The sequence below is a fragment of the Delphinus delphis genome, chromosome 20, assembly GCF_949987515.2.
Source record: "Delphinus delphis chromosome 20, mDelDel1.2, whole genome shotgun sequence".
Taxonomy (NCBI): Eukaryota; Metazoa; Chordata; class Mammalia; order Artiodactyla; family Delphinidae; genus Delphinus; species Delphinus delphis.
The window spans coordinates 7,561,347-7,585,767 of record NC_082702.1 but is presented as its reverse complement, the minus strand read 5'-3'; the positions used below and the strand labels follow the sequence as shown (position 1 = coordinate 7,585,767).

At 48.7% G+C, this 24,421-nt stretch overlaps 1 protein-coding gene across 1 annotated transcript in view; it reads left to right on the top strand.

The window, feature by feature from the left end:
• Positions 1-894: 894 nt before the first annotated feature.
• Positions 895-24,421, top strand: part of TRPM4 (transient receptor potential cation channel subfamily M member 4) — a 35,029-nt gene continuing 11,502 nt past the window's right edge. The window contains exons 1-16 of the mRNA XM_059999523.1: positions 895-1,005; positions 1,306-1,373; positions 5,548-5,722; positions 6,073-6,253; positions 6,445-6,608; positions 6,814-6,997; positions 11,507-11,568; positions 11,719-11,904; positions 12,242-12,341; positions 15,059-15,171; positions 15,542-15,874; positions 16,053-16,187; positions 18,867-18,996; positions 19,175-19,320; positions 20,408-20,520; positions 20,880-20,957. Coding sequence (XP_059855506.1) covers positions 982-1,005; positions 1,306-1,373; positions 5,548-5,722; positions 6,073-6,253; positions 6,445-6,608; positions 6,814-6,997; positions 11,507-11,568; positions 11,719-11,904; positions 12,242-12,341; positions 15,059-15,171; positions 15,542-15,874; positions 16,053-16,187; positions 18,867-18,996; positions 19,175-19,320; positions 20,408-20,520; positions 20,880-20,957 — 2,192 coding nt within the window. The 5' untranslated portion in view covers positions 895-981. The remainder of the gene's footprint in view (positions 1,006-1,305; positions 1,374-5,547; positions 5,723-6,072; positions 6,254-6,444; positions 6,609-6,813; positions 6,998-11,506; positions 11,569-11,718; positions 11,905-12,241; positions 12,342-15,058; positions 15,172-15,541; positions 15,875-16,052; positions 16,188-18,866; positions 18,997-19,174; positions 19,321-20,407; positions 20,521-20,879; positions 20,958-24,421) is intronic.

Sequence of the window (24,421 nt, the reverse complement as noted above, 5' to 3'; positions counted from 1 at the left end):
AAGACAATGGCTAGATTTTTAGTAGGCCAATCTGGGGGGAGCCTGGGCCATGGGGGAGGGTAGCAGGAGGGATGTATCTGAGGGGAGAAACCCCTGCCCAGGAAGGACTGGGGGTTAGATTATGGGGAGTTTCTGGCCAGAATGGGCTACTCTGCTGAGAAGGTGGATGCCAATATGGAAGCCCTGGAATGGCGTGAAAGGAATTTTGCTCCAGCACACATACCCATGACCTCCTGTCCCTGGAACTCAGATCTGGGGGCAGGGGATGGCGCCAGGCCAGGGCTATAAATACAACGAGGGGGGGCAAGGGGCTCAGGTTACCCAGGAGGCCGCAGCTGTCCCTGTCAGAGAGTCGGCAGGAGACATGTGGCCCTGCCTGTCCGCATAGCAGTACCTCCCACTCCTCATCCTGTCACTGTCGCCCTCGCTCTTTGGGTTCCCATCCTTCTTTATGGGTCTCCCCCTCTCTGTCATTGTTTCTTCACCAGCTCTCTCTCAGGGTCCCTGTTGCCCCCCTCCTGAGGATTCTGTCCCCTTCTCCCTCTCCCTCTGAGTGTCTGCCACCCATCTAAATCTTTCTCTCTCCCTCTTTGGGTCAATGTAGCGCCCCCCCAATCTCTGTTCCCCCTTTCTGATTCTCTGCCCCCGCCTAAGTCTTAGTGTTTCCCGCCCCCCATCCCCCGACCTGGGTCAGTGTGCCCTCTCTCTCATCGCTGGCATTTCCTCTCTGCGTCTCTGTCCCCCTCTCCCTGGGTTCCTGTCCCCCTCTCCCTGGGTCCCTGCCCGCCTCTCTCTGGATCCTGTCCGACCCTTTGCCCCGCCTCCCGCTCTACGCTTCTCCGAGATTCCCCGCCCCCCAGACCTGGCCCCGCCCAAGGCTGGGCTGGGAAGTGGCGGATCCGGTTTGTTCAGGGCGCATCTAGAACCCGGGTTGGTGGATCGAATGCCGGGAGTCGGATAGGTTTCGGTGGCTGCGGCAGCATGGTGGGTGCAGAGAAGGAGCAGGTACAGCGGCCGGACCCAGGCCTGAGGGAACAGGGAGCTAGGGCCTGGCCTCCTGGTTTCCAGAGAGGAGGGTGCTTGAGACCCAGATTCTTGGGTCAGACAAAGGAAGGGGTTGCTGGGGGCCCGGACTCCAGGGTCCTTGGGGACGGATTGGTGAGGGGGTTGGGGGGGTCGAGTCTCCTGAGTCCGGGAGAGGAGGGCACTGGGGTCCCGGACTCCTGGGTCTCCGGCTAGGGCGCGGGTGGGTCACGGAGTGACCCTAACTGGATCCACCCCACCACTCCTTGTTCCTGTCTCCAGAGCTGGATCCCCAAGATCTTCAAGAAGAAGACGTGCACGACTTTCATCGTTGACCCCACAGATGCGGGGTGAGGAGTTCGCCCCGGGGACAGACCCCAGAGTGTCCCGGGTCCGCTGACCCCGCCCACCGCAGACCCCGCCTTTCGGTTCCTTCCCTTCCCCAGTCAGAGCCGGTACTCCCAAGGGCGTTCCCTGGTGGCTCTCTACCTCGGGGAGGGCTTGGGTCAGTCTGCAAACACTTCCAATTTCCCATCCTCCCGCTCAGGTTCAGTGTTCAAGACCCAGGGCTGGGTTCTGGTTTTTTCCTTCCCCGTGTCCCTTCTGTGTGTCTCTGCCTCCTGGTGTCACTTTCTCTTGTCTTTCTTTCTTGGCTGTCTCTGTTTCATCCATTCACTTGTTCGTTCATTCCTCCAAGAAATTCTCACTCAGCACTTCCAAGGGGGCATTATTTTCAAGAGCACAGGCCCTGCCAGGGTTCAGATTTCAGCTGGGACACGTGCTGTGTGGCTTCGGGCAAATCATTTCACTTCTCTGGGCCTCATCTATCATCTGGGCATAAAAACAGGCTCTAGGGCTTCCCTGGTGGCGCAGTGGTTGAGAGTCCGCCTGCCGATGCAGGGGACACGGGTTTGTGCCCCTGTCCGGGAAGATCCCACATGCCGCGGAGCGGCTAGGCCCGTGAGCCATGGCCGCTGAGCCTGCGCGTCTGGAGCCTGTGCTCCGCAACGGGAGAGGCCACAACAGTGAGAGGCCCGCGTACTGCAAAAAGAAAAAAAAAAAAAAAACCAGGCTCCATTTCCTGCGGATATTGTAAGAATTAAACAAGTTACTGCGTGTGATATTTCTGAAACAGTGCCCAGCACATAGTAATCACTGGAAAATATGTCCATAGGAACCACCGGAAGGTAGCAATTACTAGCATGTGTAGGGCCTGTGCTTGTGCTGGGTGGCTGAGGGGTGGGGAGTGGCCACCATTAGGAGTTCCTGGCCTTCAGTGATGGTCTCTCAAGTGGGTTCTGGCTTTCTAGTGTCCTCAAGGCAATCTTTGGGGTATGGGAAATGTCAACGTTCCTAATTTAGTGTGTGTTTTATTATGACTATATTAGTGCAGGATGGCTTGAATTATGTATAAATAAACATATATATTATTTGGGGGTGAGTGCTCAAAAACTTTTACTGATGGAAAGGGCGGTCAAGGAATTTTAGGAACCTCTGGTCTGGTGGGAGGAAGATGATTATAAGGCAAGGAGATGGGAGCTGCAAAGGACAAGCCACTGGGCCCAGTGGGAGCCAAGAGGAGGCATCTGGTTAAGTCCGAGGAGGGGACACAGGGTGTCACCAATGGCTTCTGTAGGAGGAGGGGCTAATGAGGTGACATTGGAAGGTGATAAAGTTGGAGTTTGACAGTTTGAAGGTGGGTTGGATTCCAGGAGTGGGAACAAGTATAAATTGCCCCCTATTGACTATGTGGCTTGCAAATGGGGCAGAGTTCAAGGTGCAGAGAGCATCTGAAAGAGGATATCAAGCAGGAGGGCAGGGCCAGTAGTCAGACAGCCTCAAATGTCACCCCGAGGGGTTGGGACCGAGTCTTGGTGTTCCGGGGAGCCATGGGAGGGGCAGAGTCAGCTCTGGGTGTGGATAGATGCCCTGAGGGCCACATGAGGATGAATAGGAGTTCAGGAAGCTGGGGAAGAGGCTGGGCAAGGGACAGGTGGGAGGAGAACAGGCCTGAGGCAGGCCAGGGCTGAGGGGACACAGAGAGGTGGGGACAGGGCAAAGATTCAGGGGCAGGAGCTTGGGGACCGATGGATTTGCAGAGTGAGAGGGGAGAGGGGAGGATGGGCCCAGACATCTGGTCTGGGGCCTGGGAAACAGTGAGCTTGTCCCCGAGATAGGAACCCAGGTGCATGAGTAGGTTTGGGAAATGTTGCCCAGCTCAGAGTGGGATTTCGTGTGTGGGAGGGGCCTGGGGGAGCCAGGGGCATTGCAAACCTGGTTCAGGGACTCAGGAAAGGTCTGTGACTTCCATCCAAGATTTGAGAAGTCCTAGCTGTAGGTGGTAATGGAAACTGAAGTGGAAGTAGGATGGGGGGAAGAAAGTGTAAAATCAGAGGAGGTTGCAAACTGGCAATTCTATGGCCGATGTTTTCTTTTTTTTCTTCCACGGAAGAAAGGATTGCTAAAAACTTGTCTCTGAATGCTTCAAGACAGACATGCTGCCTCAAGTCAGCACAGCCTCCGGCACATCCGCTTATAATTTTCCACCTGATGCTTCTTTCTCTTACGTAATTACCTGCCTGGCCCTTGGGGCCATTGAGTTTGAGACCCATGTAGGGAAGACATGTGGTCCTGGCTCTGGGGAACACCTACACTCAAGGGAGGCACAGAAGAAGAGAAAGCCACAGATGAGGCAGAGACAGAGCAGCCAGGGGAACGGGTGTGCTCTGCCAGGGAAAAGCTTTTCTAGAGTCAGCCTTTTAGATATGACCAGTGCTACTTTGTCGGAGTCAGATGAGACCTGAATAGGAGCCATTGTACTCGGGGATGTGCAGGTAATTGCTGATTTTTATCGGGAACAATTTCGTTTTCAGTGGCCACACAGAGAAAGGGGGGTAGGAGATGAGACGGACAGAGGGGGAGTCTGCCAGTGCTGTCTACCAGAAGTTTCTGCAATGGTGAAAATGTTCTATATCCACATCCAGTATGGCAGGCACTGGCCACGTATGGCTCCTGATCACTTGAAATGTGGCCAGAGCAACTGAGGAACTGAATTTTTAGTTGTATCTAATTTTAATTTATTTGACTATAAGGAGCACGGTGTGGCTAGAGGCTACTGTACTGGACAGTTCAGGTTCTGGAACATTCCATGAAGAAATTTTGCCAGGAAGGGCTCGTGGGAAGTAGATGGACAGGAATGAGGGGGGGGGGGTCCAGGGACGGGGTTGAGATAGGTGAAAGGATCAAGTGGGTAAACTGAGGCATGCCAGGACCCTGGAGGTAGACTCAGGAAGAGGGAGGGATGTATCCTATAGTTCTCACTGTGCCAGGAGCTGGTGTATTCTGTTTGGATTTGTTGGCCATTCTTTTAGTGACTTTACAACTCTTGTCAAATCCATGGACCACCTGTGCTATTCTTTCCGTAAAATTAGTCCTTAAATCATGGCTCACTCTGTTTACATAAATGCAGGTCTCCCCCGATATTTGAATCCCTTCTGGAATCAGGGACCAAAGAGATTTAGATACATTTTCAAATAAATCCCTCATCTCCCAAACCTGTGTGGTTTGCTGTTTTTAAACTCAGGTGCCAATCCCATTAGGTAACAAGGGATACTTGCGTATTTATTTAGGGGGAAAGAAGTTTCATATGTGATCACCGTAAATGCAAAATCTGTTCCATTTGCCACAAAGAGAAAGAAACAAGCCATAAAAGACAATCACAATGAAAACCAGGTGAAAAGTATTTACCGTCTAAGTGGATGCTGTTGCCAGCCCGGCTTTCTGAGCCTGAGGCCAGCTTTTCTCTGTTAAAAAGAAAAAGTAAAGAGTTAGGCATTAAAAACATTCTAGCACCCAGCTGATCCTCTCTCCTTGACAGTAATTAGGAGAACTCAAAAAGGAATGACTTTCTTACTGTGTTGTTCAAGGTTATTTAAAGCTCAGTGTGGAGTTCACGGAGACCGGATCTGGTATGCGGCCCCCATTTTAGGAAATGTTGTGTTATTTCATTGGCCCCTCACAGTTCTATGACGGAGGCTGGGCTATCATTGCCTTTCCATTTGAGGTGGAAATTTAGGCTCAGAGAGATGAAACTACTTGCTCAAAGTCACACAGCTGCCTTGGCCTCTAGTGCATGCGTGCTCTGTGATCACTCTCTTGATTTTCCTTTTCGTGTGAATACCATCTGTTTGAACTGGGGGCAGCAAGGACATCCCCAATGGCCCCCTGCACTTTTCCACGTCAGGCCCTGAAGGCAGCAGTGAGTGTGGGATCTGGTATGCAGACCTCCCTGCTCAGGTGCTCTTGAGCCACTGTGGCTTCCTGCTGGTGGGTGAGGTGACTGTGGTTGTTCTGCCCCAGTCTCTCCCTCAGGCTGGTCAGAACCATGGAGGGCCAGGGCCAGGGTCAGTATGGACTGTGAGCTCCTCTGGAGGGAGATGCAGAAATATGGACATTTCTACAGGATGCTTGGGGTCGGTGCGGACGCCTCTGGGCTTCATCCTCCTCCTTCCCCTCCCCGCTCAGGGGGACCTTGTGCCAGTGTGGGCAACCCCGGTGTGCCCACCCATCAGTGGCTGTGGAGGATGCATTCGGGGCAGCCGTGGTGACCGTATGGGACAGTGACTTGCACACCACGGAGAAGCCCACAGATGCCTTCGGAGACCTGGACTTCCTGGGTGCCGGCCGCAAGGCCAGCAATGTGAGGCTTGCATGTCTGGGCAGGGCCAGGGTTGACCAGTGGGGCTGCATGCCTCAGGGGCTCCCGGAGCCAGGGTCTGGGGGTATCCCAACTGAACATTGTGTCTCCCCATTTACCCATCCCTATCTTCACCTCTCCTGGATCCCTGTCCCCTCCACCCCTGTCTTTTCTAAGCCTGTCCCCCTCTCTCTGGGTCTCTGTCCTCCTCTCTCTGGGTCTCCATCCCTCCCCTCTGGGTCTCTGTCCCCGTCCCCCCTCCCCCCATCTCTGTGCTCCTCTCTCTGCGTCTCTGTCCCTTTCTCTCTGTCTCTGTCCCCTTCCCCGTGTCCCTTCCTCTTGTGTGTCCACAGTTCCTCCGGCTCTCTGACCGCACGGATCCAGCTACAGTTTATAATCTGGTCACAAACATATGGGGCTTCCAGGCCCCGAACCTGGTGGTGTCAGTGCTGGGGGGGTCGGGGGGCCCCACCCTCCAGACTTGGCTGCAGGACCTGCTGCGACGCGGGCTGGTGCGGGCTGCCCAGAACACAGGTGACTGAGGGTGGGCATCTGCCTCCTGGGCCGGGGCCGGCTGCCCCCCCCATCTCCCCCACTTCCCTGGAATTCTGTCTTTCCCCACTCCCGCCTTTGTGTGTGGGGTTTTGTCTCACTCTCTAGTCTCTGTCTGTCTCTGCACGCCTGTGTGTCTCTGGACCTCACCACCAGTCTGTGTCGCTGTGTAGGGGCCTGGATCGTCACCGGAGGGCTGCACAAGGGCATTGGACGGCATGTGGGTGTGGCAGTGCGGGACCACCAGACAGCCAGGACTGGGGGCAACAAGGTGGTGGCCATGGGCGTGGCCCCCTGGGGCGTGGTTCGGAATAGAGATACCCTCATCAACCCCAAGGTGGGACCCAGGGTCTTGGACAAGGTGGGGGTTGGGGGCCAGGAGTCTGGGGTCTGAGGGGGTAGGGGCTGGGGGCCTGGACTCCTGGGTATGAGGGAGGAGGGGCTGGGGACCTGTAGTTCTGGGTCTGAGGAAGAACGGGGCTGGGTGTCTGTCCTCTTGGCCCTGATGGAAAGACTCCCTGGTCTGGCCACTTGTCCCCCAGGGCTCGTTTCCTGCGAGGTACCGGTGGCGCGGTGACCCCGAGGATGGGGTCCAGTTTGCTCTCGACTACAACTATTCGGCCTTCCTTCTGGTGGACGACGGCACCCACGGCCGCCTGGGCGGCGAGAACCGCTTCCGCTTGGGCTTCGAGTCCTACCTTGCCCAACAGAAGACGGGCGTGGGAGGTGAGTGGCTCCTTCCACCGGGGATTCACAGCCCAAAGCTCAGGATCCCAGTGGTCAGATCTGGTAGGAATTTGGGGGTTGCGGCCAGGGGGAGTTTCCTATGGTCAAGTGCCTCCTCCCATCATTTGCTGTGTTTGAAAAAATCATTATCTTGAAATCTACAATACCGAAAGGTGGACAGCTTGATGATTTTTTTTTTTTTTTTTTTTTTTGCGGTACACGGGCCTCTCACTGCTGTGGCCTCTCCCGTTGCGGAGCACAGGCTCCGGACGCGCAGGCTCAGCCACTCCGCGGCACGTGGGATCTTCCCAGACTGGGGCACGAACCCGTGTCCCCTGCATCGGCAGGCGGACTCTAAACCACTGCGCCACCAGGGAAGCCCAGCTTGATGAATTTTTAACAAATTGAATCCACTTATGCAGCCAGCACCCAGATCAAGAAACAGTAATACCAGCCCCCAGAAGCTTTCTGCCCACACCCAAGAGCCACCCTATCCTGCTTGTCACAGCAGAGTAGTTCTGACTGTGTTTCATATGAATACAATCACACCAAACCCATGTTTTAAATTCTGCCTTCTCATATTCGACATTATTTCTGTGAGATTCATCCATATCATTTCATGAACTGTAGTTTGTAAATAACCCATGGATCAAAGAAGGAAAAAGAAAGAAGCTAGAAAATATTTTGAACTGAATGATAATAATGTTATGACATACCAACACTTTGGGGATGCAGCTATTGCAGTACTTAGAGGGAAATCTGTAGACTTAAATGCTTACCTAAAATGAAAAGAAAAGAAAGATTGAAAATCAATGATTTAAGTCTCCAATTAAAAAAAATCCTAGAAACAGAAGAGCAAATCAAATCTAGAGAAAGTAGAAGCAAGGATATAATAAAGACAGGGCAGAAATCACTAAAACAGAAAGGAGGGCTTCCCAGGTGGCGCAGTGGTTGAGAGTCCGCGTGCCGATGCAGGGGGCACGGGTTCGTGCCCCGGTCCGGGAGGATCCCACGTGCCGCGGAGCGGCTGGGCCCGTGAGCCATGGCCACTGAGCCTGCGCGTCCGGAGCCTGTGCTCCGCAACGCGAGAGGCCGCGACAGTGAGAGGCCCGCGTACCGCAAAAAAAAAAAAAAAAAGAAACTGGCAGCTTTAAAAAAAAAAAAAAAAAAAAACAGAAAGGAAATGTCCAATGTGGAAAGTCAACTAAACAGAAACCTGCTTCTTTATAAACATTTCCTGTATTTTAAAAAGTGTCCATTTAATTCTTTTTTTTTTTTAAGTATTTATTTTTGGCTGCATTGGGTCTTCGTTGCTGTGCGCGGGCTTTCTCTAGCTGTGGCGAGCAAGGGCTACTCTTCGTTGCGGTGCGCAGGCTTCTCATCGCGGTGGCCTCTCTTGTTGCGGAGCACGGGCTCTAGGCGCATGGGTTTCAGTAGTTGCGGCACGAGGGCTCAATAGTTGTGGCTTGTGGGCTCTAGAGTGCAGGCTCAGTAGTGTGGTGCACGGGCTTAGTTGCTCCACGGCATGTGGGATCTTCCCGGACCAGGGATTGAACCTGTTTTTCCTGCATTGGCAGGCAGATTCTTAACCACTGCACCACCAGGGAAGTCCCCCATTTAATTCTTAAACTTTACTTAGCTTTTCGGCAACTTTAATCTTATTTGTAAAATTATCTTTTTGGGGTGCAAACTGACTTTTTTGGGGTGTATAATTCTGTGAGTTTAGGCGTGTGTAGAGATTCATGTCCACAGTCAGGACATAGACCAGTTCTGTTACCATGAAGGCATTCCTTTTGCACCCAGCCCCTGGCAGCCACTGATCTGTTTTCCATCACTCTAGTCTTCTCTTTTCCAGAAGCTAAATAAATGGAATAATATAATACATGACCTTTTGAGACTGGCTTCTTTCACTCAACATAATATTTTATGGCAGCTTTAATATGTGTTTACTGGAACTAATCAAACCATGCGAAGGTATATAAGGAAATTCATAGCATTGCCTGAATTGTAGTTTGTAAATAACCCACTGGTCAAAGAAGAAAATAAAAAGACGTTAGAAAATTCCCTTCCCAGCTCCAATCCCTTCTATTGGGGTAATCTGTGTTATATGGTTTGGAGTTAATCCTTTTATATCTTTGTCTATGCTTATAAAATCCTATGCTATGCTCAGTGGTGTTCCTTTCTCTCTTTTATACTATACATATACATATCACTTTCTTATAACCATCCCTTTTAGGTACAAACTTCTCTATCTTGTATCTCCTTTTAATAGTTGTATGATATTCCTTGGTAATGGTTGTACCATCTGTTATTTAAATTTTTCTCAATTGGTGGATACTTAAAGTGCTATCAGTGTTTGGCACTACAAACAACGCTGAATAAATATCTTTGTATGAACATCCATAATTACATCCAGGTGTTTTAAATTCTATACAGTAGATCCCCCAAGTGAGATTGCTCTGTGTGTATACTAATAGATAGTACTAGATCACTTTCTTAAAGTGTGTAGCAGTTTTCACTCTCATCGAGAATGTGTGAGAGTTTCCTTTTCTGTCCAGTCTTAACCGGCTCTGGATACTCTTGGTTTAAATTTTTTTTTTTTGGCAAATTTGATGGGTAAAAAGTGACATGCCACTTTTCATTTGATTTTTTAATTTATCTAACCACTGTTAAAAGATATAAACGTATATTTTGTTGGCCAATCAGATTTCCTCAATTATGAATTGTCTATTCATATTCTTTGCACATTTTTGAATTGGGTTATTTCTTTCTTGTCTTTTTGTAAGAATTCTTTGTATCCTGTCCTTAGTAACGCTTTGACTGTTAGATGTAAAATTTTTAGAAGATACTTTAATTATGGTGTCTACTTCCATAAAAATTCTATCATTTTTATGTGGTTAGATATATTTGTTGTTCCTTTTATAGCCCCTTGGTTTCCCTTGGTTTTTTAGGAAGGTCCATTTCACTCCAATGCTATACAAATATTCTAAGTCTTCTTTTTTAATATCTTATATTTTTATGTTTAAACTTTTAATCCATCTGGAAATGATTTTTAGGTGTTTTGAGATAGGGAGTCTACATTTTTTCTTCCAAATGGGAAACCACATTCTCTTCATGTCCATTTAATAAATAAACCATCTTTTTCCAGCTAAATTGAAATGCCACTTAAGTTGTATATTCAGTTCCTTTATATGTTGAAGTATTTCTGAACCTTTTTCTCTTCTACCTATTTATTCCTGTGCCAAAAATATATTTTGTTTGGGACTTCCCTGGTGGTCCAGTGGTTAAGACTCTGCATGTCCAATGCAGGGGGTGCAGGTTCAATCCCTGGTCAGGGAACTAAGATCCGACATGCTGTGCAGCATGGCCAAAAAAAAAAAAATTATATATATATATATATATATATATATATATATATATATATATATATATATATTTGTTCCTGTTGTTGTTTACAGCAGTTTAAAGACGTTTGAATATATATTAGGGAAAGTTTCTCCCTACTGTCATTTCTCAAAAATTTCTTAACTCCTCTGATATTAATTCTTTCATATGAATTTAAAAATTATTTTGTTCCATTAAGAAAAAAACAGGAAAACACTGCCAACCTCCTCCTACCTCCCTCTTTCTCCAAACTGCATTGAATTTATGTGTTACATTGTGAGAGGTTAACATGGTATTTGTTTTTCCATTTATTCAGGACTTGTTCTTATATAATGTTTATCAATTTCCTTATAAAAGTATTATACCTCTGTATGAATTAATTCCCAGGTATTTTATCATTTTTGTGAAAACATGGATAAGATACATATTATAATAGTTGTAGAAAAATTTTTTATTTTTGTGTAATTTTTGTATTAATTCTCTTAACCAAATTCTCTTATTAATATTTAGTTATTTTGAGTGGAGTCTCTCCAATTTTCTGAGAATATAAATCATCTTTCCTTCAAATAGATACCTTTGTCTCTTTCAGCTTAAAAAATATATGTACAAGTTTTCATTCCAATTATTTCATTTTCTTGCATTGTTACATTAGCTCAAAACTCCCAGATAAGTGTGAATAGTAGTAATGTTGTTTCAGTTCTTATTTTATTGGGAATAGAGTTCGTAAAAAACTTATATGAGTTTGCTATTGGGCTTTGATAAATATCTTTATTGTATTTGGATAGTCCTTTCTATTCCTTATTTCCTTTATTTTCTATTTGCACTTTCATCCTCTCCTGGCTCCTGGATGGTTAATCAGTTATAGGATTGACTCATACCTCATTCGGGAACCCAGGAGTCCAGGCTCCCCGCCCTCTCCTCCCTTGAGAAATTGAACATTACTGTCTTCAAGATCTGGCCCCTCCCAACATCCTCAAAGGCATGACAGTTCTCATGTGCCTCCGGACAGAGGATTAGGCAGAAGCCAGCGTTTGCCCTGGGGACTGCTGGGAAACGTGGTTCTCTCCCATCGCTGACAGAGGCTGATGGGAGGTGACCAAGCCCTGTGCTCTCTTCTCTCCTCAGGGACTGGAATTGACATCCCTGTCCTCCTTCTCTTGATTGATGGTGATGAAAAGATGTTGAAGGTAATAAGGGCTCAGGTGCCTGGCTCTAAGGGGGGGCAGTAGCCGGGGGCTGTACTCCTGTGTCCTAGGGGAGGAGGGGGCTGGGAATCTAGACTCCAGGAGGTGTGAATACTTTCCTTCCCTAACCTGACTCCCCCTTTTGTCCTGTAGCGGATAGAGAAGGCCACCCAGGCTCAGCTCCCCTGCCTCCTGGTGGCCGGGTCTGGGGGAGCTGCAGACTGCCTGGCAGAGATCTACACTCTGGCTCCAGGGACTGGAGGAGGCAGGCGATGTGAAGCCCAAGATCTGATTAAACGTTTCTTCCCCAAAGGGGACCCTGAGGTCCTACAGGCCCAGGTATGACATTGGGGGTCGAACTCTGGAACCTGAGATGGGGGGGAGCTGGGAACCTGGGCTCCTGGACCTTGAGAGGTGAGGATGCTGAGGATTTGGAGACCTGGATCCAAGGGAAGGGGAATGGGGGCCCAGCCTCATGGATATGAGGGAGGAAAGGCTGGGAGCCTGGACTCCTGGGTTTAAGGGAGGAGAGGCCTGGGGGCCTGGATGCCCCCTAGGTTCTGGGAGTAGAGGGTGCTAGGCACCTAGACTACTGGGTCCTTCAGGGGAATGTTCTATATCTCTGTGGACAGGGCCAGGGAGTTGGGTGTGGGTTGCAAAACTTGGTATTCTGCAGGTGGAGAGGATCATGAGTCGGAAGGAGCTGCTGACAGTCTATTCAACTGATGATGGCCCTGAGGAATTTGAGACCATTGTTTTGAAGGCCCTTGTCAAGGGTAAGGCTTGGAGTCCCAAAACTTCCCCCATTGTCAGCTCAACTTTGGACACCTCTCTTGGCCTCGGCACTTTATCCATCCTCTCTAATCTAAATTGTGCCCGTTTTTTTTTTGTTTTTTTTTTTTGCGGTACGCGGGCCCCTCACTGCTGTGGCCTCTCCCGTTGCGGAGCACAGGCCCCGGATGCGCAGGCTCAGCGGCCATGGCTCACGGGCCCAGCCGCTCTGCGGCATGTGGGATCTTCCCAGACCAGGGCACGAACCCGTGTCCCCTGCATCAGCAGGCGGACTCTCACCCACTGCGCCACCAGGGAAGCCCTGTGCCCGTTTTTATCTTTTTCCTTTTATCATTGCCTTTTGGGGCTTTGCACGGTGCTATTTGGACAATTTTCCCAAGATACTTTCATTATGTTCCAACGTTGCTTTCCTTCTGTTGTATCCATCCACCCATCCTTTCATCCTTTATCCATCCATCCAGCCATATGTACATTGATCTTTCCATCTACCCATTATTCCATTCATCCTTCATGCTGCCATCCATCCAAGCATCCATCCATCTTGCCATCCACCCATCCTTCTACCAGTTTATTCACACATCTAGTAACAATTCCATCCACTCATCATTCTTCCATCCATCCATTCTTCCATCTATTCACCCACTCACCCTTTCTACTTTTCCTATATGCCTCCAATATGTTTTAAGCCCTGAGGGGTGGTGGCATCAGAGAAAAACCAGAGTGCTGTCTCCCAGCAAGGAACTCCTGATATTTCACTAGAGGAATGAATGATGAAAACCAAGGTAGGGAGCATAATGGCTGCTTGGTAGAGGCTGAGGATGGAGCTCATTATTCATTCAACAAAGATTAGGCTCAGAGATAAAAGCAGATCCTACCAGGGTTGTTTGGACATAACCTTAAGTAAAATTCAAGACAAAAGCATGGGAGAGGAACTGCTGTCAGAAAGGGGAGAAAAATGGGGAGGTGGTATTTAAACCGGGCGGCCTTGAAGAGCCAGTAGAATTGGGAGTTAGTAGGATGCGGAGGTGGGATAAATAAGTGGTAAGGGGGATCCCCAGGGCTCTGTGGGGATGTGGGCGGGGAGGGTCATTTTTGGTGTCAGAAGAGTTTTACAGGGAAAACACCCACTTAGATAAAAACTCCCAAGAGGCATAGTGTCAATTTGTAATGCGTTCTGAGTTCCAGGTCCCCACCCCAATTGCATCTACCATGTTCTGTGGTGTGGTAGTTATTTTTGACTTTGGAATCAGATAAAACTAAAATTTGAGTATCAGCTTGGCCCCCTCTCTGCTGTGTGACTTTGAGAAAGAGACTTTCCCTCTCTGAGCCTTAGTTTCTCTCTCTGAAAAATTGAGATAATACCTGGCAGGAGTGTTGTGAGCCTCAGAGGCAGATGATGGGCAGTGCCTGGTCCCCAGGGGGAGCCTAATAAACGGGAACTCTTCTTAATATGATTCCGTTTCTTGTGGGGACACATCCTTTAATAGAGGATGACAGTCAGTGGGCAAATCGGATTTACTTTACAGAAGTTAACTCATCAGCCTCCTGGGAGGAAACACAGCAGCTCTCTAAGATGTGGTTTGAGGGGGTGGTGTTTTAAGTCTGTTGCCTGCAGAAGTACAAGTGATCACACCCTGCTGGGGAAACTGGAGATGGCTGGACAGTCTCAGTGTTGGCAGAGTTGAAGGGATGGGGTTTCAGCAGGTGAGGAAGGAAGAGGGAAGGGGATGAATGCTTCATAAGAGTCTAGGAACAGCCAGGCACCGCGCTGAGCAGCTGGCACACATTATTGCCCCTGATCCTCTAACCCTTCCTGTAAGGACCGTCTGCCCAGTTTGCAGATGAAGAAACTGAGGCTTAGAGAGGGGGAAAGTGACTTGCCCAAGGTCACACGAGGCTGACCGCACACTTTTGGATCCATTAAATTATCCGATCAGATTTTTAAAGGCCACTTGTTCTTCCTTGTTCTATTTAATGACCTCCAAGGTCTTCCGAAGTCCGGCTAATGTTTACATTTTTTCTGCTACTTTTCGCCTCACAAATATTGCCAAGTTGCAGGAAACCAGAGTGACTCACATTTGCCATCATAGCCTGTGCTTTCCTGCACCAAGGCTTTTGCTCAAGCTGCTCCTGCTGCCCTGATGATTCTTTTCTCATCTTAGATGCACACTTCCAAATCCTACTGGTCTTTCAAAAGCCCTACCTCAATGTGCATCCCCTAGGAGGCTCCCTTGGGTCTCTCCATACCTCTGTGACTGTAGCCTCCCCTGGGTCCTAATCACATTCTGTGCCCTCCTCCAAGGGCACCGATCACTCTAAGGGCAGTTGTGTGGTTCTGGGACGTATTTCCCAGGAATGAGCTCCTTCAGGGTAGGGACTGTATCCAGTCTCTCTCCATCCCTCTTACTGCCTGGTCTGCAGCCTACCTCAGTAAATGTTAAATGAATAAATGATTCCCTTTCCTTGTCTTGGGGCCTCTCAACCACTGGTCTGAAGAGTTTTACATTCACCTCTGCCCCTGGGTTTGAATGACCTTATGCTTGTAATAGCCTGACTTCTTAAGACCCCAGACTCTGCCCAACAACACTGCCTTTATACGGAGTTTAAATGTCAGGCATCTCGAGTAGAAGTGATACAGACACCCATCAGATCTTCCCAACCTCCCCTGACTTCTTGCCCCCTCTCCTTCTCACCCTTTCAGCCTGTGGGACCTCTGAAGCCTCAGCTTACCTGGATGAGTTGCGTTTGGCTGTGGCTTGGAACCGTGTGGACATTGCCCAGAGTGAACTCTTCCGGGGGGATATCCAGTGGCGGGTGAGGGGTTGGGGCCTGGCGACTGGGGATCCTGACAAAAGGGATGCATTTCCCCCACTCCCTGACTCCTTTGGCATCTGGCTCTATCTTCCTTTATGGCGTGTCCAGCTTTCTCTTAATTGTCCATCCATCTCTGGTTGTCCATCTGTCCCCATCTTGTTCCCTCTCTCCCCATCCATCCATCCATCTACTTGCCCACCCATCCATCCTCTCATCCATCCCTCCACCCATCCATCCATCTGACCATCCATCCATCTATCCGTCACTCATAGCTCTGTACCCCCAACTCTTGTCCTTAATCTCTGACCTCACCTGGCCTTCTGCCTGTCTCTGTGCTCAACTCTTCCCCCGTTCATTCCACCCCCACCAGTCTTTCCACCTGGAAGCCTCCCTCATGGACGCCCTTCTGAATGACCGGCCAGAGTTCGTGCGCTTGCTCATCTCCCATGGCCTTAGCCTGGGCCACTTCCTGACCCCTACGCGCCTGGCCCAGCTCTACAACGCAGCGCCCCCGAACTCACTTATCCACAGCCTTTTGGACCAGGTGTCCCACAGCACAGGCAACAAAGGCCCAGTCTCTGAACCCTCTGCGGAGCCACAACCCCCTAAGGTGGGGCAGGTGCTGCGGATGCTGCTGGGGAAGTCGTGCGCACCGACGTTCCCCGCCGGGGGCACCCACCTGGGCGATGGCAGCATGGAAAATGTAAGGAACGGGGTGGGTGGGGGAAGCACAAAAGGGTCTGGGGGCGGGGCTATGCCAGGATGGGGCGTGGTCAGAGCACGGGGTGTGTGACTGAACGGGGTGTGGGGCTGATGGTTGGGGCGGAGTCAGGAAAGGTCTGGGGCGGAGACAACGCTCACCACGCCTTCCTCGCCTCCAGTCGTTTCTGCCGTGGGACAAGGCCACCTCAGAATTTCTGCTGGAAGCCGTCCCCGAGCAGGCACCCTGGAGTGACCTGCTCCTCTGGGCACTGCTGCTCAACAGGGCTCAGATGGCCGTGTACTTCTGGGAGATGGTGAGTGCTGTCTTGATCTCTGATTCTACTTGCTCCTACATTCCTGTCCTTTATTTCTACCGAACTCCAATGCTTGAGCAGTAAGATTCCCTGACCTAGGATATCACTCGTCCCCCACCCCACTCCATTCTTGATATATGACCCCGAGTGCTGTTTCTTCCTCCCCACCCCCACCCCCCATATCATGAATTTCTTGTAACTTGCTTTCTCCATTAACAATATATATTGGGCATTTACCCTTGCTCATATATATGCATCAATCTCATCCTTTCAGAGTGGTCGCTTGTAGGAGGAAGTGAGACATTATCTGTAGCTGATGGGGATTCATTTCAGCATAATTGTGCTTGCAGTTTAGATGCATTGTCGTAGTTGCAATGCAGAAGGGGACAAGACTAGAGGCAAGGATGCCAGGTAGGAAGGTAGAGCTTCAGGCAGCCAAGATGGGGGCCTGGATTAAAGCTGGTGAGACGTAGGTGTTGGGACACATTTGAGAAGTTTAAAAAAAAGTCATGGTATTCGAATAGGATCAAAGATAGACCCTATCTTTATGTCAAAGAAATATCTTGACAGGAGTTCTTCAGCCCTGGGTTATTTTCAGCCCATCCGGTCATTGGTTAAAAATAAATAGATTTTTCTTTTTTAATTGAGATAAGTGTTCCTCAGTGTTGTAGCATGTATGAGAACATCCTTCCTTTCTAAGGTTGAATTATATTCCATTGTGTGGATATACTACCTTTTCTTTATCCATTCATCTGTTGATGGACATGTGGATTGTTTTGACCTTTTGGCTATTGTGAATAATACTGCTATGACGAGTGTACAAATATCTGTTTGAGTCCCTGCTTTCAGTTGTTTTGAGGACATATCTAAGAGTGGAATTGCTGGACCATATGGTAATTCTAGGTTTAATTTTTTGAGGAACTGCCATACTATTTTCCACAGTGGTGGTACCATTTAAATTTCCACCAGCAATGCACACAAGTGTTCCAATTTCTCCACATCTTTACCAACACTTGTTATTTTCTTTTCTCTTTTCTCGTCCTTCCTCTCTCTCTCTGTCTCTTTCTTTCTTTTTTATAATTGACATCCTAATGGGTGTGATCTGTGTTTTTTTTTTAAAATATATATTTATTTATTTATTTACTTGGCTGCGCCGGGTCTTAGTTGCGGCACGTGGGATCTTAGTTGCGGCATGCAGGCTCTTGGTTGTGGCATTCAGGATCTAGTTCCCTAACCAGGGATTGAACCCAGGCCCCCTGCATTGGGAGCTTGGAGTCTTAACCACTGGACCACCAGGGAAGTCCCTCTCACTTGATTTCTTTTTTTTTTTAGTTTTATTTTTATTTATTTTATTTGTTTATTATTTTGGGCTGCATTGGGTCTTCGTTGCTGTGCGTGGGCTTTCTCTAGTTGTGGCGAGCGGGGGCTACTTTTTGTTGCAGTGCACGGGCTTCTCATTGCGGTAGCTTCTCTTATTGCAGAGCACAGGCTCTAGGGGGTGCGGGCTTCCGTAGTTGTGGCATGCGGGCTCAGTAGTTGTGACTCATGGGCTCTAGAGCACAGGCTCAGTAGTTGTGGCACATGGGCTTAGTTGCTTCATGGCATGTGGGATCTTCTTGGACCAGGGCTCGAACCCACGTCCCTTGCATTAGAAGGCGGATTCTTAACCACTGCGCCACCAGGGAAGTCCCTGGTTCCTTTTTATAATTTCTATATCTTTATTTCTATTCTCTATTTGCTGACACATCATTCTCCTGGCTTCCTTTAGCTCTTTGTTCATAATTTCCTTCAGCTTTTTGAGCATATTTAAGACAGTTGATTTAAAGTCTTTCTCTAGTAAGTAAATCCAGTGGCTACGTTTCCTAATTTCTTTTGTCCTGTGAATGGGTCATACTTTTTTGTTTCTTTGCATGCCTCATAATTTTTGTTGTTGTTGTTGTTGAAAACAGGACATTTTGAATATTATAATATGGCAACTTTGGAAATCAGCTTAACTCCTTCCTTCAGGGGTTGTTGTTGCTGCTTGTTGTGGGTGGTTGTTGTTTGTTTAGCGACTTTCCTAAGCTATTTTTGTAAAGTCGGTATTCTTCATCATGTATGGCCACTGAAATCCCATTCTGTTAGCTTAGTGGTCAGCTAGTGACTTGACAGAGATTCCCTTAAATGCACAGGGGTGGGGGAATAAAGCCCTTCCACTTTGCAGGTTGGCTCTTTGTGGAGCTGACTTTTAACACTTAGGCAGGCTGTTTACAATCTGCCTTTAGCCTTCACTGCCTGCTTTTGCTGAGCCTAAAGGTGAGCCAGAGGTGAAAGCTTAGGGCTTTCCATAGTCTTTTCTGAGCATGCATCCAGTCTTGGTCATGTTTGTAGCCTTCTAGATTTCCTGGTACATGTAGGAGCTTTTTATTTTTTTGTTTTATTTTTACTTCTTGATTTATTTGGCTGTGCTGCGTGGCATGCGGGATGTTAGCTCCCCAACCAGGGATCTAACCCATGCTTCCTGCAGTGGAAGCTCAGAGTCCTAACCACTGGACCACCAGGGAATTCCCCATAGGAGCTTTTAAAACCCCTCACTCCCTCAAGCATCTCCTTCCCCAGCTGCTTCCCTCTTCTCTCCGAAGCTGTTCAGAGTATCTGTTGCTTGCCTCAGCTACTTGAGGCCTGTCTCTGTCTCTCCAGGGTTCCAGTTCTGTGGCCTCAGCTCTTGGGGCCTGTTTGTTGCTGCGAGTGCTGGGGCGCCTGGAGGCTGAGACTGAGGAGGCAGCACGGAGGAAGGACCTGGCAGCCAAGTTTGAGGGGCTGGGTGTTGGTGCGTGGGGCATGGGTGCCTGGCGGGGCAGAGACAGGGAGCTGCCATGAAGGGGGTTGTAAAACTACCCATTCCTCCTCTCGTCACTCTGCCTCTTCCCCTTCAATCGCCTCATCTCTTCCCTCACACCATCTTCCTACTACTTTTCCTCCCTCTCACGTAAATGTCCCGCACCCAGACCTCTTTGGAAAATGCTACCGCAGCAGCGAGGAACGGGCTGCTCACCTGCTCCTCTGGCGCTGCCCACTCTGGGGGGATGCCACCTGCCTCCACCTTGCCATGCAGGCTGATGCCCGTGCCTTCTTTGCCCAGGATGGGGTACAGGTGAGCATCTGAGACACCAACACCCCAAACAGTTCTCAGCCGGACTGTGGGATGTCTGGAGGATAAGCCCCCTGCCATGGTGGGCAATCTGGGGTCTTGACCAGCCTCTCCACCTGGAGACAACCCCTCTCCAGAAAGTCCCAGCCTTCTCCTGGAAGGGTTGCTCTTCCCAAAAGAAGCCTCACACCCTGCCACAGGAAAGCCAACCCTCCTAAAAAGTTCTATTCCAGGGAATCCCCCTGGCAGTCCAGTGCTTAGGACGTGATGCTTTCACTTCCGTGGCCCAGGTTCAATCCCTGGTTAGGGAACTAAAAAAAGTTATATTCCGGATAGAGGAGTACCCGGGACTTTAGTAAGAAGTCTCACCTCTCACACAAGAAGTCCTTCCCATTTCCTTAAGAGGGATCCACTGCCAGGCTTCAACAATTAAAAGGGTGTCACTGGACAATTACTTAGTGTTTTGGACATAGACGAACTCTGGTTTAGGAAATCCTACCCTTCCTTTGGGAAGACCTGTGTGCCCCCATAGTCGCTCCCATCCTGCTAATCCTGACATTCTGAAAACACTCTCGGTCTCCTTAATCTAAATCTGACAGGGGCAAAGAGAGTCCCATCCTCAGTACAAGAAGTTTTGCCTACCCAGCAGGAAGTCCCATTTCACTTCTTGGAATGATCTGTTGGCACCTCAAATACTTTCCCAGAGTCCTTTGCTTTGAATGGTGGTGAAACTCATGGATTGCAGCTTTTGCCTCTTCTGTAACCTCCCTGTGCTCCATCCATCTGTGAAAAAGGAGAAAATATTAGTACCTGTCCTCCTGGAGGTGTGGAGGGTTAAGTGAGCTAATCTATGTAAAATGCTCAGCCCAGTATCTGGTATATCATGTTAACAAATGTGGGCTGTTTAATGCTATTACAATCTGGGACAGGTGTTCCTTGCCTTCGACTCCTTTCCCCCCACCCCCAGTGGTTATGGCCCTCACAGTGAGCATTTGCCCTGTGCTCTGGAGTGTGGCTTGATCCTTGTCTGGGGTCTTTGGGAGAGGGCTGTGGGGAGATTCAGCCTCCTAATCCTCCCCACATCCCACAGTCTCTGCTGACACAGAAGTGGTGGGGGGAGATGGACAGCACCACACCCATCTGGGCCCTGGTTCTCGCCTTCTTTTGCCCCCCACTCATCTACACCAACCTCATCACCTTCAGGTCAGTCCCCTGGGGTTAGATGGGCAGGAGGAGGGGGGAGGGGAGATCAGTCTCTACTTCCTGCTGAATTCTGGCTGCCTTTCTACTTGGTCTGTCCAGTGCTTCCCCCACCCTTGTTCATTCTCTTTCCCTCCCCCAGACTGGGAGCATGCTGTGGGAAGCAAGCTTTTGGGGTGGGTCTCTGCAGTATCTCTAGTGGCAATTCCTCTGTCCTCTGGCCATGGCTCTGGGGGGAAGGTCACTTTGGGATGATACCTCTCATTCCCTGCAGTGTCTCTGGGTGACTGAGTTTGGCTTGGAGAATTCCTCTCCCACCTGCCCTCCCCTTATTTCTCACTCTGTGTGTCCCTCCATGCCAGGAAGCCAGATGAGGAGCCCATGCAGAAGGACCTGGCATTTGACATGGACAGGGGCATCAGTGGGGAAGGGCCTGGCGAGTGAGTGAAGCACCAGCACTGTGTGGGGGTAGGGGGCACCCTAGGCAGCTCCAGGAGCACCAGGTAATGGGAGCAAGACCAGAGGGGAGAAGTGGGGCTTCGGGAGATGGTGGTTTCATGAAGCCACTGAAAATACTGAGGAAGTTTCCCAAATGCCAGGCTCAAGGCTTGGTTCAACTTTGGTTCTGCCACCAAGGAGTTCCTCACTGAAAATCAGTTTGCTTCATGATACATGTATTTCTGTCTTGATAAAGCAAGTGGAATCGGGTGGTTTTGGTTCATTTAGGGATCTTTTGCCAATTTTTTTTTTCCGACTCCAGGGCCTTTGCTCTTAATCTCTGTGCTGTGGTACCCATGAAGGTGTTGGCAAAATCAGTCCTAAGCAAATGAAATTGAATATTTATCGATCTGCTGTTAATTCTGCAGAGCAGAGGTGCTGGGGGACTTGGCTCTGAGTCAAGCAGAGCGGGGTTCAAATCCCGACTTTGCCTTTGTAAGTGGCTTCACCCCTGAGCCTCAGCTTTCTTTGCTATGAAGAGAAGGTTGTACGTGTGTTAGTCAGGTTAGGTTGAGTAATGCTGCAATGACAAAGTATTCCAAACTCTCAGTGGGCTGGCAACAGTGAGGATTTAATTGTCATTCACGCTCCATTTTTGGGTTGTCTGTGGCTCTGCTCCACGTGGTCTCCACTTCGGGATAAGCAAACACCTCCTAGCTGAGATGTTGCTGGTCTCATGGTAGAGGGAAAAGAGACATGGCAAACCAGGTTCTGGACCTTAAAGCCTCCACTTGGAAGTGACACGTGTCACTTTTGCCCACATTTCATTGGCAAAAACTAGTCATATGATAATTCCTTAGCTCTTAATTCTCCCACTGGGAGGGAACCAAAATATTTGGTCCACAGTAATACAATATACCACAATGCCTGATGGAACAGTTGGGAGGATTCATGGAGATAATGTGTATTAAATGTGCATATTGTAGTGCCTGGCACAAAGTAAGTGCTCAGTTAATGGGGACTAGCATTACTACTGCTATTATTGATACACTTGTTTTGTTGAATGGTGTGTGTGTGTGTGTGTGTGTGTGTGTGTGTGTGTGTGTGTGTGTGTAGGTATAAGGGTCTAAATCTATGGTAATAGAGAAACAGAGGAAGAGGCCCCATCTTTGCACCCTCCATCTCTACTTTAATCATCTGAATGGGAACAGGGAGGAACCTCAGCCCCAATATTCCAGAAGAAAAAGTGTTTCTGGTAACTGTTAGAAACATCATCAGACTGCCAGAAGTCTATAAAACCTACCACCTGCTGTGAAACAAGTCAAATTTAAATGTATTACGTATATACAAATTTTTGTGAGACAGTGCACAAAGAATACAAAATATTTGTCAAGGTAGAAGAGAATACTAAGAAAAAAATTTGGACCACTGAAAAAAATTAGACAGAGGCTCCCAATGTCAGGATCCATAGTGGTATCCTTGTCTGGTGAGTTCCCAACATTTGTACCATATGATGAGGACAATAGCTGAGGTTACAGAACACTCACAGTGGGCGGCCAGTGCGCTAAATTGTTTTGAAAATCAGTTCATTTAATTCTCTCAACAACCCTATGCCATAGGGTCCATTATTATCCCCATTTTACAGATGACATAACTGAGGCATTAAGTCACCCACCTCAGATCATGTGATTGGTCAGTCGTGGAGCTGGGATTTGAACCCAGATCTTCTTGTTCCTGAATCTGTGCTTTTAGTCACTGTAGAATGCCACCTCCCTGGAGAGCTTTGTAAAAGGACAGATTCCTGGATGCTTCTCCTCCAGGGAAGCATCCAGGAATCTGTGTGTCTCCTGCCTGGAGGTGATTCAAGATGGCAGACTTTGGGGAGCATTCTGACCCACCACATATTTTTGTTACCAGGTCTGTTTTCTCTTATTATTGGGGAGCTGGTTCTCCTCTCTGCATCTCACTTTCTTTAGCTTTTACTGTTCTTTCTGCTTATTTCCTTTAGAACAGCCTGAAAAAAACAAAAAAAGAACAGCCCTATTGAGATACAGTTCACATACCATTCAGTTCACCCATGTAAGGTGTACAATTTTCAGTCGTTTTCAGCATATTCACAGAGTTGTAAAATCACAAAATTTGAAAACATTTTCATCGCTGCAGCAAGAAATCTTGTACCCATTAACAGTCTCACTCCCCACTCCTCCCTTCTCCCAGTCCCAGGCAACCACTAATTTACTTCCTGTCCCTACGGATTTCCCTGTTCTGGACATTCCATATAAATGGAGTCATACACCAGGTGGTCTTTTATGACTGGCCTCGTTAACTTTAACATCATGTTTTCAAGATTGATCCACTTTGTAGCATGTGTCAGTGCTTCATTCCTTTTTATTGTTTTTTGATTGTTTTTGCGCGGTACGCGGGCCTCTCACTGTTGTGGCCTCTCCCGTTGTGGAGCACAGGCTCCGGATGCGCAGGCCCAGCGGCCATGGCTCACGGGCCCAGCCGCTCCGCGGCATGTGGGATCTTCCCAGACCGGGGCACTAACCCGTGTCCCCTGCATCGGCAGGCAGACTCTCAACCACTGCGCCACCAGGGAAGCCCCTTTATTGTTGAATAATATTCCATTGTTTGAATCTACCACATTTTATTTATCTATTCATCAGCTGATGGACATTTGGGTTGTTTCCACTTTGGGGTTTTCTTTCCACTTGGTTTATAAAGAGAGGATGCCTTTCCAAGCCAGTTTATTTTTCCTTTTAGCTTTCTGAATTTATTATTATTTGTATTATTCATTTTTCTGTTTCTGATTTGAGGTCAGAATTAAGAGTTAGGATGAAACTGGGACAGAGGATCAAAACTCAGGTGAGAAGGGTCAGAGATATGAGTGGACCTAGAAGCTTAGAATTCAGATACGGCTGTACAGTCAGAAATCAGATATAGGGAAGGAAGAGTTATCTGAGAAAACTGTGCTGGATAATCTGATATCAGAATTTATGGGTTAGAAGTTAATATTCAGGGATGGGGTTGTCAAACCTGGTGAACCAAGGCCATGAAAGTGAAGGGGTGAGAGGTCATATTTGAGGGCCAGAGGTCAGATAGATGGTCCAAGGTCAGACAGAGAGTCAGAGGTTGTGAAGGTGAAAGAAGAGGGACTTGGAGACAAAAGCCAGACAAGAGTCAGAGGCCAGCCCAGAGGCCAGAGGTCAGAAAGGTGGAAAAAGTCAGAGGTGCAGGCTCAGCAGTCTTGATGGTAGATTTCAGAGGTCAGAAATTAGATACAGGGGTCAAAAGTCAAGGTGATGGCGGACATCAGACTTAGTTTCAGGTCAGGCAGGGTCAGAAGTCGTGAAGGTGGGGAATGTCTGGAAAGGAGGATGAGGAGGATATGAAAGTTTAGAGGTCCTGATAATGGTGACAGTCAGGTGCAGAAGTCAGATTGAGCCCTTCTCCCTTCTCTCCCCCA